General features: G+C 49.8%; 1 protein-coding gene across 1 annotated transcript in view; it reads left to right on the forward strand.

The window, feature by feature from the left end:
* The window catches only part of TOP1MT (topoisomerase (DNA) I, mitochondrial), a 35018-nt gene that overhangs the window by 14829 nt on the left and 4203 nt on the right, over nt 1-15986 (forward strand). Inside the window, exons 8-12 of the mRNA XM_015422837.1 lie at nt 2632-2817; nt 5090-5158; nt 8019-8133; nt 9329-9456; nt 12001-12095. Of these exons, the coding sequence (XP_015278323.1) occupies nt 2632-2817; nt 5090-5158; nt 8019-8133; nt 9329-9456; nt 12001-12095 (593 nt within the window). The remainder of the gene's footprint in view (nt 1-2631; nt 2818-5089; nt 5159-8018; nt 8134-9328; nt 9457-12000; nt 12096-15986) is intronic.

The raw sequence follows: 15986 nt of genomic DNA on the forward strand, positions 1-15986 counted from the left end.
GAGGTAGATCTTATTTCCCCACATGGTACAGGGGGTTGGACTAGATGACCCTTTAGATCCCTCCCAGCTCCATGTTTATATGATCACATATCCCAGCAGGACTTTTAACAGACAAAAAAGTGCTTTCTGGATTTCATTTTCCCAGTGAAAAGTCAGGAACGGATCGGGAAGGTGTTCCCTGTGCTGGTGTGTGAACCGGCTGTCACACAGGAGAGGGGCCGCGGCTCAGCGGCAGCGCATCTGCCTTACATGCAGAAGGTGCCGTGTTCAATCCCCAGCATCTCCAGCTGAAACTGTTGAGGAATTCAGTGCGGAGAAAAACTTCAACCCAAGTTCCTGGAGATCTGCTGTCAGACGGGGTAGACAATACAGACAGTACTCACTATAACGGGATTATTACTGTGATAATCAGAAAATAGATGCTGTTTAAATAAGTTAAAGTGATATCTCCTTCCTTAGCCACGACAATCTGGCCACAGTGATCCATGCCACAGTCACCTCGAGGCTAGACTACTGTAACGCTCTCTACATGGGGCTGCCTTTGTCACAAATTCGGAGGCTGCAGCTGGTACAGAATGCGGCGGCCAGGTTGTTGGTGGGTGCCCCTAAGTGGGAACACATCCAACCTGTGCTGAAGGCACTGCACTGGCTGCCTATACCGTACCGGATGCGCTTCAAAGTGCTGGTGCTTACCTTTAAAGCCCTACATGGCCAGGGTCCGACATACCTGAGGGACCGCCTTTCCCCATATAGGCCCCAAAGAGCACTTCGGTCTGGGTCACAGTACCGGTTAGTGACCCCGGGCCCAAAAGAGGCCAGGCTAGCTACCACGACGGCCAGGTCCTTTTCGGTGGCGGCCCCTATCTGGTGGAATGAGCTCCCGGAGGAGATCAGGGCTCTGCGGGACCTTTTACAGTTCCGCAGAGCCTGCAAGACGGAGCTCTTCCGCCAGGCTTTAGAGTAGGGGCCGCCGCCGCCATAACTGTGGAGCAGGACCGCCGGGGTGGGCCGATGAGTATTGGAACATCATGGCTCATGGCGTCCCCCTTCTGACTTTTGACCTCTGACCTCCTCCTGATATGCAATGGAGAGAGCGCAATTCTAGTCCTTCATATATCTTGTGAGTGCCAATGTTTTTAGCTTCTGTGTCTTAACTTATCTGCTTTATAGCACTTTGTGCCTTGTAAGCCGCCCTGAGCCTGCGTGCGGGGAGGGCGGGATAAAAATGGAAATAAATAAATAAATAAATACAGTCAGTTTCAAATAAACAGAAGTGGTTTTTAACAAAGCAAATGATGTTAACGACGTGCTCCGGAATGTCCAGTGTCGTTTCGACGTTCTTTCTTCTGAACAAGATCCTATAGATAATTTCCAGTTTTTCCATTTGACTGTAACTCGCCCGAAATGAATTTTCCACTAGCAATTGTGCTTTGTTATTGACCTATGAAGGAAAAATATGTGAGCATCAGGCTTCATTTCTACTCTTATAGATGAGACAAAAAACTGGAAATTATCTATAGAATCTTGTTCTGAAGAAGGAACGTCGAAACGACACAGGACATTCCGGAGCACGTCGTTAACATCGTTTGCTTCGTTAAAAACCACTTCTCTTTATTTGGAACTGACTGTATTTCTGTATTTCAACCTTGTAAAAAAAAAGCATATCACTTTAACTTCTTTAAATAGCATCTATTTTCTGATTTTTGCAGTACTGTATTATTTAGTTTAGCGCACTTATCACAGTAACAATCCCTGTGTAGTGTAATATCCATATACTGTATACTCTGTTTGCAATACTCACCATAAGGCAGCTTCATGGATATGTGTTCTCAGCTGAGTCAGCCTCTCAGTCTAGCAAGGTCAGTATTGTCTGCTCTGACCGGCAGCCGCTGACTGAGGTCTCCAGTACAGATCTTTCCCACTCAACTACTATTTATCCTTTTTTGAAAACCGAGGATGATGGGGATTGAACCTGGGACCTTCCGCATACAACGCAGAAGCCACGCCCCTTCCTTTCTGTGACTTGCACAGAATCTCCAGCCACGTGGCAGCAATATCTATCCGTCCAGTGTAGTGCTCCCTCTAAGCTGTGGAGTCCTGTGAGCAAAAATTCCACTTTGTGAGCTACTGCCATTCAAGTTGTGAGCGAGCGATTTGGCCACTGCATAAACTAGTTTGCTCTGGAGCCCCATCCTTCCTGAGCGGAGACAAAAATCTGTGAGCCGGAGGCTAAAAAAACTGTGAGCTGGCTCACACTCAGCTTAGAGGGAACATTGGTCCAGTGCATTTTTCTCCCACCGTTCCTCCAGGGAGTTCAGAGGTCTCTCTTTCCCCATGTTATTGGTACAACAACCTTGTGAGGTAGGGCGGGCTGAGAGGGCATGACCTCAGCTTTGTAGTCAGGTGGAGACCTGAACCTGGATCTGACGCCGCAAGCAAAGCACCACACCGGCTGTTCCTCCAGCCTGAGGATGAAGTCCCGGCTGTTGCAGCAACGAGGGTGAAGTCCCGGCTGTTACAGCAGTGCAGCTCATGTTTGTGGATGGTTAAAGTTGGGCTGGTACACCGCAGAGCGGAGGGGTCTGAGCAGCGCGGGTGTCAGCTGACTCTTCCCTCCGTGTCCCTACCCAGCTGGCCCTGAGAGCGGGGAACGAAAAGGAGGAGGGGGAGACGGCCGACACGGTGGGCTGCTGCTCCCTGCGCGTCGAGCACATCACGCTGCACTCTCGGCTGGACGGGAAGCAGAACGTCGTGGAGTTTGACTTCCTGGGCAAGGACTGCATCCGCTATTATAACAAGGTGCCCGTGGAGAAGCAGGTGAGGACGACGCCCCTGCAGGGCATGCCCAAACCCAGATGCGGTGCGGGCTGCTTCAGTGGGATTCCGGGGGAACGGGAGACTGAATGGGGAAACTCTCTAGGGCTGCCGTTCTCAGTTTTGGTTTTGTGTTGCAGTGAAACTCTTGTAAAATTACTCTACTTCGTGGGATCTGCTTGCAAAGTAGCCCTGCGCTACTTCCCCTGTTTGGTGTCGTGGTTAAGTGCGCGGACTCTAATCTGGGAGAACCGGGTTTGATCCCCCACTCCTCCGCTTGCAGCTGCTGGATGACCTTGGGCAAGCCGTAGTTCTGATAAGAGCTGTTCTTGAAAAAGAGCCGTTTCTGCCAGAGCTCTCTCAGCCCCACCTACCTCACAGGGTGTCTGTTGTGGGGAGGGGGAGGGAAAGGAGTTTGTCAACCACTCTGAGACTCTTGAGTGAAGGGTGGGGTATAAACACAATCTCTTCTTTTCTTCTTCTTCCTCCCCCGTTTCACATCAGATGACCCAGAACAAGTTTATTTTTCATGTTTACTGTTTAGAAATGGGTTGTGAGCGAATGGCCGTTCAGCAGTTTCTGTAGGGTCCAACGCAGGAATGCCTTTGAGCCTCTTGGGGCCCCCATCTTCCCATCATATCTTATTCCTTGTCCTCCCTCCTGGCCTTGAGTCACAACCCATGTTTGGGTTCTGCCCACAGGTTCAGAACCGCCACAATCTCTTCTCCCCGATCCTTGGAATGATCCCCCCCCCCTTAATTTACTTAATTTATAGCCTGCCTTTCTCCCCCATGGGCACCAAAAGCAGCTTGCATCCTTCTCCTCTTCTCCATTTTTGCCTCACAACAACCCTGTGAGGTAGGTTAGGCTGTGTGTGACTGGCCCAAGGACACCCAGCGAGCTTCCATGGCAGAGTGGGGGTTCAAGTTTGGTGTAGTGGTTAGGAGCACGGACTCTAATCTGGGAGAACTGGGTTTGATTCCTCACTCCCCCACATGCAGCTGCTGGTGTGGCCTTGGGTCAGTCGCAAGTTCTCTCAGAGTGTAAGCCGCTCTGAGACTCCGAGTGAAGGGCTGGGTAGAAATCCAATCTCCTCCTCCTCCTCCTCTTCTTCTTCTAGAAGATATGGATTTAATATAAATTTAATAGAAGAAGAAGAGATTGGATTTATACTCCGCCCTTCACTACCCAAAGGTGTCTCAGAGTGGCTCACAAACTCCTTTCCCTTCCCCTTCCCACAACAGACACCCTGTGAGGTAGGTGGGGCTGAGGGAGCTCTTGACAGAAAATGCTCTTTTTCAAGGACAGCTGTGCCAGAACTATGGCATTCTCCAAGGTCACCCAGCAGCTGCAAGTGGAGGAGTGGGGAATCCAACCCGGTTCTCCCAGATTAGAGTCCGCGCACTTAACCACTACACCAAACTGGCTCTGAAGAAGAGATTGGATTTATACCCGGCCCTTCACTCGGAGTCTCAGAGCGGCTTGCAATCTCCTTTCCCTTCCCTTCCCCTCCCCACAACAGATGCCCTGTGAGGTCGGCGGGGCTGAGAGAGCTCTGGCAGAAACTGCTCTTTTTCAAGGACAGCTCTTATCAGAACTACGGCTTGCCCAAGGTCATCCAGCAGCTGCAAGTGGAGGAGTGGGAAATCAAACCCGGTTCTCCCAGATTAGAGTTCGCGCACTCAACCACGACACCACACTGGCTCTGATCTTAGGAAATTAAGCTCTCATTTTCCATTTACAGACTCCCCGCCCCCTCGATTTTCTAAATGCTGCACTCAGTCGATGAAAATTCAGGGTGGGGTTGCTGAACAACTAGTGGTTTGTCCATCTTAAGAGATGACATCGTCGCACTGACATCTCTGGTACGATTTTGTCCCTCCCTTCCATGGCGCTTAGAGTGGCACAGATGGTTCTCCTCTTGCCCACTGTATGTTCACAGCAACCCTGTGAGGTAGGCTAGACTGAGAGGCACTGACTGACCCAGTGTTACGCAGTCAGCTTCAGGGCACAACACGGATTGGAACTGAGGTCTCCTGGGTTACTAGTCTGATATTCTGATTGCTGCCGGCTCTCACACTTCAGGCATAAATGCCAAATAGCCTTTATTTGGTTTGTGGGTCTTTGATTCTGGGCAGAGGCCAAGCAGCAGAAATGGCACAGATCCTTGCCTGGTTATTCAGGAGCTGCTTCGGAGGTCTTTGCCCGCATGTCCTCTGGGTCCGTTTGGAAGTGGAGTCTTTCCCTGTAGCAATTTTCTTCTCAATCGTTGTAGGTGTTCAAGAACTTGAAGTTATTCATGGAGAACAAAGATCCTGGAGAAGATCTGTTCGACCGGCTGTCTGTAAGTGTGGGGTCTGTCTGGGGTGCATTGGGGCAGGCGTGTCTTGCTGTCCGGCCCGACTCTTTGGTTCCCTGTGCCTTTCATGGCTGGCTTCTTCTACCAATGAGGAAAGTGTGTATGGACGATATACCTCAGGGCTCCCCCAACCTCTTTGAGCCTGATAAAGATTATGTTAAATAAATAATATAAGCATTTAGAATTTGTCGAGGACCTTTGAAGTATAAACTTGATATATTTGCAGATGATGTTTTTAATGATATAAGGTGAAGTGTATAAATCTATGATTCATCAGGCATGAGCTTGTTAAAGATATATCACGAAAAGAAATCTCCCCCCATACATGTAAGTATGTTTATGTCAAAAAATACATATTGTTTAAAAAAAAGAGAGAGAGAGAAACTGTTAAAGAAACTCCCCCCAAAACTGTGTTTTGGCTTCTTAGGCAACAGATGACCTGTTCTTATGTGTTCTTTGGCTTCTTTTGGCTTCTTAGGCAACAGATGACCTGTTCTTATGTGACTATGCTGGTGAGAAGAATAAAATTTAAAATATACCAAAATTTAAAAAAAGATAGGTAGTTGTGTTAGTCTGTTTAGAGCAGTAGAAAAGAGCAAGAGTCCGGTAGCACCTTAAAGACTAACGAAATATGTGGCGGGGAGGAGCTTTTGTGAGCCACTGCTCACTTCTTCAGATACTAAAGAAGAGACCAGTGACTCACGAGAGCTCCTACCCTGTCGCATAGTTTGTTAGTCTTTAAGGTGCTACCGGACTCTTGCTCTTTCCTACTTTTTGAGCCTTGTCACGGCTCAGGTGGGGTGTCACCTGACGCTGCCACCACTCTGGTTCCAGGCTCCCTTCAGAAGGCCCACAGCACCCTCCCAGGCCTTCAGACCTCCCTTTTGGCCGAATAACAGGCATGAGGACCAGGCAGAGTACAACAAGGAAAAGGTTTATTTTATAGGAGGTCAAACAAACAAGGTGCAGAATAATAACAGTAAGTGGGTGAAAAGAAAAGAAAGCAAATGCCCTAACGCGTCTAAATATATACTGTCCCTAGCTCACTATTCCAAGTGGCACTAGACTACTCACCCTTCCCTCAGAATGAGGGTCTCTCCCCCACAGCAGCCTCTCCTGGCCCTGTTCCCTGGGAAGAAGAACAGCTTTTCCTGCTGCTCCAGATCTTTTATTCCAAGCCCTCCTCTTTTCCTATTGGTCAATTTTGGCTCCAAAACCTCTCAGGGGCTTCTGGGAGTTGTAGGCCCAGCCTCACCTACTGCTAGCCAGGCTCCCTGGGCCTAGTAGGCCTCTGGTGGCACAGCCCAGATCATGACAAGCCTGTTAGCCATATTTGGAATTTTGAGAGGGGGCTTGATGAGTGCCATCTCCAAAAATGGCTTCCACAAGAGGCGGGGCCAAACCTCAGGAGGCAGAGCCAAATGGAATACCTCCCTCCTCACACCTCCTGGGAAGAAGGAAAGCCTGAAGGAGGAAGGGAACCATGCACTGGCTAAGGAAAGCTCAGTTGCTTACCAGTCCTCCTGATCATCCAATGGAAATCCCTTTCGTTTGAACGAAGGTAGCCAATTACAATCCCTGCCTTACAGTGGCCCCACCCACTTTCTGAAACTCTCAATGGGCGCTAAGAGAAGTACTGGTGTGTGTCATGTTGGGGAACCCTGATATATCTTAAGAGCTACAGCACGGGCAAACTGCTTTTATAGTGGCTGGGATGAAGAGATGCCCTGATCTTTGTTGTACACCTGTGCCCCTAAAAGCAAAAGGGTCTTGTGCCTCTTACCCCCAAAGGTTTGCTTTTTACTAGATCTAAGACAGCATTGGGGATGGGATGTTTGCAAGCAGTTCATGCTGGCAAAAGAAGGAAGCCACAGTTAGGGTCTGAACTAGAAATCTGGGACTGGGGAGGGGCTCAGTGGCAGGGCATCTGCTTGGCGTGCAGAAGGTCCCAGAAGGTCCCAGGTTCAATTCCCGGACTAGATGGGCCATTGGCCTGATCCAGCATTGGCTTCTCTTACGTTCTTATGTTCTTATATAGCAGCTTCATGTTGCGGAGCTGGGTGAAAAGGCGTTAAGCACAAGTTAGGCCCCCATCCGTGGCCTTCTGAAACTCGCTTATCGTGAAGTGGCTTTCTGTCAGCAAGCTGCCATGGTGTTCTGTGTAACTTCTGATTGTACATATGTGATCCCTGTCCCTGCCAGCTGGCCCCTGTGTTTTCTATGCTGTAATGCCAAAGTAAAACAACTGGAGGATGTGAGGGGGAGAGTATGCTTCGCTGTTAGCTTCTTACTTATAGATAGCAGCTGAGGCTCAGTGGCAGGACATCTGCTTGGCATGCAGAAGGTCCCAGGTTCAATCCCTGCCATCTCCAGTTCAGAGGACCAGCCAGTACATGACGTGAAAGACTTCTACCTGAAACCCTGGAGAGACACTGCCAGTCTGAGTGGACAATACCGACTTTGATGGAATATGAACAAATGAAGCTGCCATGCAGTGAATTTGACCACTGGTCCATCAAAGTCCACAAGGTATAGATTGGAACTCTCGGTCTGGGGCAGGTGATGCTCTGTATTTTTAGTGCTTGAGAGGGGTCAATAGTGTCCTGGCCCCACTGCTGGACCTCCTGATGGCACCTGGTATTTTTGGCCACCGTGTGATACAGAGTGTTGGACTAGATGTGCCATTGGCCTGATCCAACATGGGCTTCTCTTGTGTTCTAATGTTCATATACAGCAGCTTCATGTTGCGGAGGTGCCTGAAAAGGAGTAAGCACAAGTTAGGTCCCCATCCGTGGCCTTCTGAAACTCGCTTATCGTGAAGTGGCTTTCCCATCTTGTCTTCCAGACAACAACGCTGAATAAGCATCTCCAGGACCTGATGGACGGCTTGACGGCAAAGGTCTTCAGAACGTACAACGCGTCCATCACGCTGCAAGAACAGCTGGAGGCGCTAACCAATGGTAAAGGGGAAGGCCTCTGCGCAAACGTGACTAGTTCTGGCAAGACGACCCAGGGCTTGCTAACTCTTGCTCGGGCTCACATTTTGAGAGTGGGGAGGGGATGGGCCGGTGGGCTTGGGAGATGCAACTTCTCAGTGGTCTTGGACTGCACCGTCAAAGACTAGAAAACTGGGATGCTGCTGTGCTGTCCGACATCCATTCCTCTGCAGACTCACCTTCACTTAAGCAGCATGTGCTGTTTTGGAGGTAAAGCCAGGTAGAGAAGGCCAGATGTGAAGCTAGTTGAGGGCAAGTGGGTTGGAGCACCTTCCCTGTGAGGAGAGAGTCTAGGACAGGGTTATCAAACATGCGGCCCAGGGGCCAGATGAGGCCCCTGGAGGGCTTCTAATCAGGCCTGCAGTGGAACCGGCCGTCTTCTGCTGCTGCTTCCAGTTCTGCTGCTGCTCCATCATTGTAGGTTTGCAGCTTACAGATACACACCTGAACAGCATACTCAAGAGCAGTGTTCCCTCTAAGCTGAGTTAGTGTGAGCTAGCTCACAGTTTTTTAGCCTCCAGCTCACACTTTTTTGTCTTAGCTCAGGAAGGATGGCTCCAGAGCAAACTAATTTATGCAGTAGCCAAATTGCTTGCTCACAACTTTAATGCAGTAACTCACAAAGTAGAATTTTTGCTCACAAGACTCCACAGCTTAGAGGGAGCATTGCTCAAGAGTGGAACAGCACTGACATTTTGATGCAATAATTCAGAGCAAGAGGTGTCAGTGATCAGACACTGTTAAATAAACAAAATATTGCAAGAGCGCTAATGTTTTAAGCATATTTTTATTTTAAGGTGCTAATGTTTTAAGCATGTTTTTATTTTAAGTTTAAAAAACCTTTGTGTTTGTGTCCTTTAGCATTGCATTTTATGACACACATGGCCCAGCCCGACCCGACAACGTCTCATTTAGGACCCTCATAACAAATGAGTTCGACACCCCTGGTCTAGGCATTTTCAGTTTAGAAAAGAGACAACTGGGGGGGGGGGGGACACAATAGGGGGTGGAGAGAGTTGACCAAGAGAACTTTTCCTCCCTCTCCCAAAATACCTGAACTCAAGGGCATCCAATGAAGTTGATGGGCAGTAGGTTTAGGACAGAAAAAAGGAAATACAACTTTATGACGTGTTGGGTTTGGGGTTTTTTGCTTCCGCAGAGGATGATAACGTGGCTGCAAAGCTCCTCTCCTACAACCGAGCCAACCGTGCCGTCGCCATCTTGTGCAACCATCAGCGGGCCACGCCGAAGACCTTTGAGAAGTCTATGCAGAACCTCCAGGCCAAGGTGAGACTCCAGGGGGAACGTTTTGCAAACTGGCCATTTGAGGTAGATTCTTGGTCTGAAGCAGCAGAACAAAGTTTGAGTCCAGGGGCACCTTTAAGACCAACAAAGATTTATTCCAGGTATAAGCTTTCGTGTGCACGGCACACTTCTTCGGAGCTTTCCCAAATCTGAAGAAGTGTATGAAGACGAAGAAGTGATTGAATGTATACCCCCGCCCTTCACTACCCGAAGGAGTCTCAGAGCGTCTTACAATCGCTTTCCGTTCCCCTCCCCACAACAGACACCCTGCGAGGGAGGTGGGGCTGAGAGAGCTCTTTCGAGAAAATGCTCCTGAGCGAACAGCTCTGAGAGAACTTGCAACTGACCCAAGGTCACACCAGCGGCTGCATGTGGAGGAGTGGGGAATTAAACCTGGTTCTCCCAGATTAGAGTCCACGCTCCTCACCACTACACCAAACTGGCTCTCACACGCATGAAAGCTTATACCTTGAATAAGTTTTTCTTGGTCTTAAAGGTGCCAGTGGACTCAAACATTGTTCTGGCCATCTGAGAGTTTGTTTGGCGGAGTGAAAGGACACTTCCTTGTTTAGCGGCTTCCTGCCTGAGTCTGCAGGTTGATGCTGCTTCCCTGTTGCAGTGGAGTGGTCTCTCATATGGCTAGGAAGAGATACACCCCAAGAGATGAGCTTTATCCGTTGGGTGTGGCTCTCTGACCCGCAGTTGGTGCTGGACAGCTGAACTGTGAGGGATGTGAACTTGATGCAGGCAGGTGTGGGGAGGCGCTGTTGATTTATTGTAATGTAGTCGCAGTGGACTAAGACTGGGGAGACCCAGGTCAAATCCTCACCCAGTCAGGTATTCACTGGTTGACCCTGGGCCAGTCTCTCTCTCACAGTGCAGAGAGTGGGTTTTGTGAGGTAAAGTCGAGGAAGGGAGAATCGCGTGTGTTAGCCCGAGTTCCTTTGAGGAAGCGCAGGATAAAAAGTGTAATAAAGAGAAGGTAGATGTGAGCACGTTTTTCAGAAGGTGGATGGGCAGGGGAGAAGATATCCTCCACAGGACTTCTGTGAACGAAGTCTGAGCCCTGGCAGGGAGAGAGAGAGAGAGGCAGTACAGAGGTAAGAGTGTCAGACTAGGCCGAGGGCCGTGTCTCGCTGACAGAAGTATCTGCTTGGCACGCAGAAGGTCCCAGGTTCAACCCCCGGCATCTCCAGTTACAAGGACCAGGCAGTAGGTGATGTGAAAGACCTCCACCTGAGACCCTGGAGAGCTGTCAAGAGGGGCTGTGGCTCAGTGGCAGAGTCTCTGCTTGGCATGCAGAAGGTCCCAGGTTCAGTCCCCGGCATCTCCAGTTAAGGACCAGGCAGTAGGGGATGTGAAAGACCTTTGCCTGACCCTGGAGAGCTGTCAAGAGGGGCTGTGGCTCAGTGGCAGAAGGTCCCAGGTTCAGTCCCCGGCATCTCCAGTTAAAAAGGACCAGGCAGGAGGTGATGTGGAAGACCTCCGCCTGAGACCCTGGAGAGCGGCTGCCAGTCTGAGATCCAGAGGAGTTAGCCATGTTAGTCTGTTGCTGCAAAACAGTTAAAAGCCCAGTAGCACCTTTAAGACGAACAAACTTTATCGTAGCATAAGCTTTTGAGAAACACACAGCTCTCTTCGTCAGATGCTTGGAGGGCATGAAGAAATTGCCCCCTCCCCTTACCACCTATATATCTCTGGCCAGTTTCTTCGTACCCTCCATGCATCTGACGAAGAGAGCTGTGTGTTTCTCAAAAGCTTATGCTACGATAAAGTTTGTTCGTCTTAAAGGTGCTACTGGGCTTTTTACTATCTGCAATACAGTAGGCAATACTGACCCTGATTCACCATGGGTCTGAGTACAAGGCAGCTTCAAGTGTGGGTTGATGGGATGCACATATGTGACCTGGGTTCACATCCACCCCTTTGCTGCGAAGCTAACTGGCTGACCTTGGGCCAGATACCCACAGGGGTGTTGTGAGGACAAACTTGAGGCAAGGGGAAGCCCTATATTTGTTGTTGTTCAGTCGCACAGTCGAGTCCGACTCTTCGCGACCCCATGGACCAGATCCCGCCAGGCCTTCCGGTCTTCCACCGTCCTCTGAAGTTGGCTCAATTTCATGTTCGTTGCATCGATGACACTGTCTAACCATCTCATCCTTTGCCGTCCCCGTCTTCTTTGACCTTCAGTCTTTCCCAGCATCAGGGTCTTCTCCTCCAGTGAGGGCTCCCTTCTCATTGGGTGGCCAAAGTATTTGAGCTTCAGTTTCATTATCTGGCCTTCCAGGGAACAGTCAGGGTTGATTTCTTTTAGGATTGACTGATTTGATCTTCTTGCAGTCCAAGGGACTCTTGCAGTCCAAGCTTTGCTGGAGAAGACTCTTGAGAGTCCCTTGGACTGCATATATATCTATGCAGTTCCAGACTTCTCAGACAAAGGGCGGAATAGCTACGGTCCCGCCCAGCTTTGCCTAGGAAGAGGGGTTGGTGGTCTTTGCTTGCCTTGATCTCTCTCTTTTCCTCCAGATCGATGCCAAAAAGGATCAGCTGGCCGATGCCAAAGCGGAGCTGAAGAGGGCGAAGGCCGACCACAAAGCCAAAAAGGATGTGAAATCTAAAGCGTGAGTTGATCCCTGTCGGGGGGCATTTAAATTTCATACGGGGGCACTGGCTAATCAGATTAAAGGAATACATGGCTCCTTCCCTGCATCCGCCACCACTTGGGTTCCCTGGCTGGATGGGAAGTGGGGGGGCCCTTGCCAGTACGTCTGGGGGCCTAGCCCCGAAATGCCCCACTGTAGCTACGGGCCTGTCCCTGTCCCTTTGGGGAGCATCAAAAGGGATGTGGACAGAGCAGGTGCAGAGGAGAGCGACGAGGATGATCGGAGGCCTGGAGACCAAGCCCTCTGAGGAAAGGCTGAGGGACTTCTTGAGGATGTTCAGTCTGGAGAAGAGGAGGCTGAGGGGGGACAGGATGGCTCTCTTGAAGTACTTGAAGGGCTCCCACTTGGAGGGGGGCAGGGAGCCGTTCCTGTTGGCAGCAGAGGAGAGGACTCGCAATAATAATGGGTTTAAATTAAGGGCGGGAAGGTACTGGCTAAATATTAGGAGAAACTTTTCGTCAGTCAGAGTTGTTCTACATGGCTCCTTCCCTGCATCCGCCACCACTTGGGTTCCCTGGCTGGATGGGAAGTGGGGGGGCCCTTGCCAGTACGTCTGGGGGCCTAGCCCCGAAATGCCCCACTGTAGCTACGGGCCTGTCCCTGTCCCTTCGGGGAGCATCGAAAAGGATGTGGACAGAGCAGGTGCAGAGGAGAGCAACGAGGACGATCGGAGGCCTGGAGACCAAGCCCTGTGAGGAAAGGCTGAAGGACTTCTTGAGGATGTTCAGTCTGGAGAAGAGGAGGTTGAGGGGGGACAGGATGGCTCTCTTGAAGTACTTGAAGGGCTCCCACTTGGAGGGGGGCAGGGAGCCGTTCCTGTTGGCAGCAGAGGAGAGGACTCGCAATAAGAATCTGTTCAAAATTTCCTTGGGTACATTTATACGGCTGGTTTTTAGAGGATACTGTTTGAAGACGGCACACGGTTTGAAGACGGCACATCTGTTCTCGTATTAATGGATTTTAAGCTGAGCTGTTTTGGGAGGGAAGGACAGGGCTATTTTGGGGCAGGAACGCACAGGAACGGAGTTCCGGCTGTCTCCCAAGTTGGCCACGCCCATTAGGAGCTCATTAGCATAATAGGCCACACCCAACAGCAGAAATTCATTAGGCTTGACTACATTAGGGGTGTGTGGCCTAACATGCAAAGGAGTTCCTGGTACAAAAAAAGCCCTGGGTTATGACAACAAACAATGTAAACAGAATAAGAAGCAAAAGGTGGGTGTGGCTGGATAACCACACTTCTGGTAACATGGGGGGACGAATCTTTTCAGAATTTCCTTGGGTACATTTATACTGCTGGTTTTTAGAGCATACTGTTTGAAGACGGCACACGGTTTTAAGCCATCTGTTCTAGTATTGATGGATTTTAAGCTGAGCTGTTTTGGGAGGGAAGGTATGTCTTGCTTTATTCCCGGAAATAGTGAATTGTTAGTTGTATTTGTGTGGGCTACCCGAGAACCATGCTAGTTGGGGGTGCCAGGAAAACAATTATTAAATATTTTGTTGTCATTATTGTTGTTATTTTTGCCTTCGAGCGGCAGCTGACTTACAGTGACCCCCTTGGGGTTGTCAGGGCAAGAGACATTTGCAGGTGTTTGGCCATTGCCTGTCTCTGCGTAGCAACCCGGGACTTCCTTGGGGGTCTCCCATCCAAGTACTAATCATGCCCAACCCTGCTTAGCTTCCAAGATCTAACCAGATCAAACTAGCCTGGGCTATCAAGGTCAGGGCTTGATAAGCATAGTTATGTGCAGGGGTCATTTCCTGCGGGAGCGCTCAGGAGCGGAGCTCCGGCAGTAAGGAGCCCAGGGGGCGGGCACATGCATCAAGCCCCACCCCCTGCTCCCAGCAGCCCTCAGCCAGGCCACGAGAAGCAAGAAGCAGCCAGGTAAGTTGTAGAGCCCCCGCCCGCCTTCAGGTACAAGCTCTCCCTCCTCTGTGAGGACAGATCTGCATGTCCCCCCCCCCATAGCTAGGAATCCAAAACAGACCAGGGGCACCTTTATTTAAGGCCAAGTTTTATTCAGGCACAAGCTCTCCCTCCTCTGCGAGGACAGATCTGCACGATCCCCCCCACCCCCAATAGCTAGCAATCCAAAACAGTCCAGTGGAGCCTGAGCGGTGGGTGTTGCCATCTGACACACTTCCGGTGATGTCAGGTGGTGTGGCATATGCAGATAAGTTATGCTAATGAGTTATGCTAATGAGCTCCTTCAGCTCTTTTTCTGCAAAATGACCCCTGGATATAAATAACAGTCCAGTATCACAGTGGAATTTTTACCATCAGTAGTAGTTCCATTCAATCAAATATCCTATGGCTAATAACAATCCTGATAGCAGAGCAACCTTGATTTGATAAACATTTGTATCTCACCCAGATTCACATAAGTTGCGAATTTATCATGAACTTTATCATTCCATTTTATTGAATAAATAGGCCATTTCTCCACAAATTTGTCAGGGAGAATAGGAGAACATAAGAGAAGCCCATGCTGGGCAGAGCAACCTTGATTTGATAAACATTTGTATCTCACCCAGATTCACATAAGTTGCGAATTTATCATGAACTTTATCATTCCATTATTGAATAAACATAGGCCATTTCTCCACAAATTTGTCAGGGAGAATAGGAGAACATAAGAGAAGCCCATGCTGGATCAGACCAATGGCCCAACACTCCTGTGTCACACAGTGGCCAAAACCCAGGTGCCATCAGGAGGTCCATCAGTGGGGCCAGAACTCCAGAAGCCCTCCCACTGTTGCCCCCCAAGCACCAAGAATACCCAGCATCACTGCCCCAGACAGAATGTTCCATCTACACCTTGTGGCTAACAGCCACTGAGGAACCTCTGCTCTTAAGAACATAAGAGAAGCCATGCTGGATCAGGTTAATGGCCCATCCAGTCCATCACTCTGTGTCACACAGTGGCCAAAAACCAGACACCATCAGGAAGTCCCCAGTGGGGCCAGAGCTCCAGAAGCCCTCCCACTCTTACCCCCCACCACCACCAAGTACCAAGAATACTGAGCATCACCACTTCAGACAGAGTGTTCCATCTATACCTTGTGGCTAATAACTACTGCGGTGGCTCAAGTGGTTAAGACGCTGAACTGCAGGCTGTGGAAGGTCGGTAGTTCAGCAGTTCAAGACCCGGGTGCCGCATGATGGAGTGAGCTCCCATCTCTAGTTCCAGCTCCTGCCAACCTAGCAGTTCGAAAGCAAGAAATTGCAAGTAGATGACTAGGTCCCACTTTGGTGGGAAGGGAACAGCGTTCCGTGCGCCTTGGTGTTTAGTCATGCCGGCCACATGACCATGGAAACGTCTCCGGACAGCGCTGGCTCTTCGGCTTTGAAACGGAGATGAGCACCGCAACCCTAGAGTCGGATTCGACTGGCTTTCGAGCAAGGGAGACCTTTACCTTTAATAACCACTGACAGACCTCTGCTCCATAGGCTTATCTAATTCCCTCTTGAAGCCATCCATGCTTGTAGCCACCACCACTTCCTGTGGCAGTGAATTCCATGTGTTAGTCACTCTTTGGGTGAAGAAGGACTTCCTTTTATCTGTTGTAAGCCTACTGCTCACTAATTTCGTGGAGTGCCCACGAGTTTTTGTATTGTGAGAAAGGGAGAAAAGTCCTTCTTTCTCTGCCTGCTCTATCCCAGGCATAATTTTGTCAACCTCTCTCAAGTCACCCCTCTGTCGTTTCTCCAAGCAAAAAGAACCCTGACCTCTTTAACCTCTCTTCATAGGGAAGGTGTTCCATGAAATAAATAAAGCCGCTTCTTCTAAGGTATTCTCGAATGGAGTATGAGAACTAGAAGCTTACATTTTTGGCAAGAGCCAG

The sequence above is a fragment of the Gekko japonicus genome, unplaced genomic scaffold, assembly GCF_001447785.1.
Source record: "Gekko japonicus isolate JY-2015 unplaced genomic scaffold, Gekko_japonicus_V1.1 scaffold4540, whole genome shotgun sequence".
Classification (NCBI taxonomy): Eukaryota; Metazoa; Chordata; class Lepidosauria; order Squamata; family Gekkonidae; genus Gekko; species Gekko japonicus.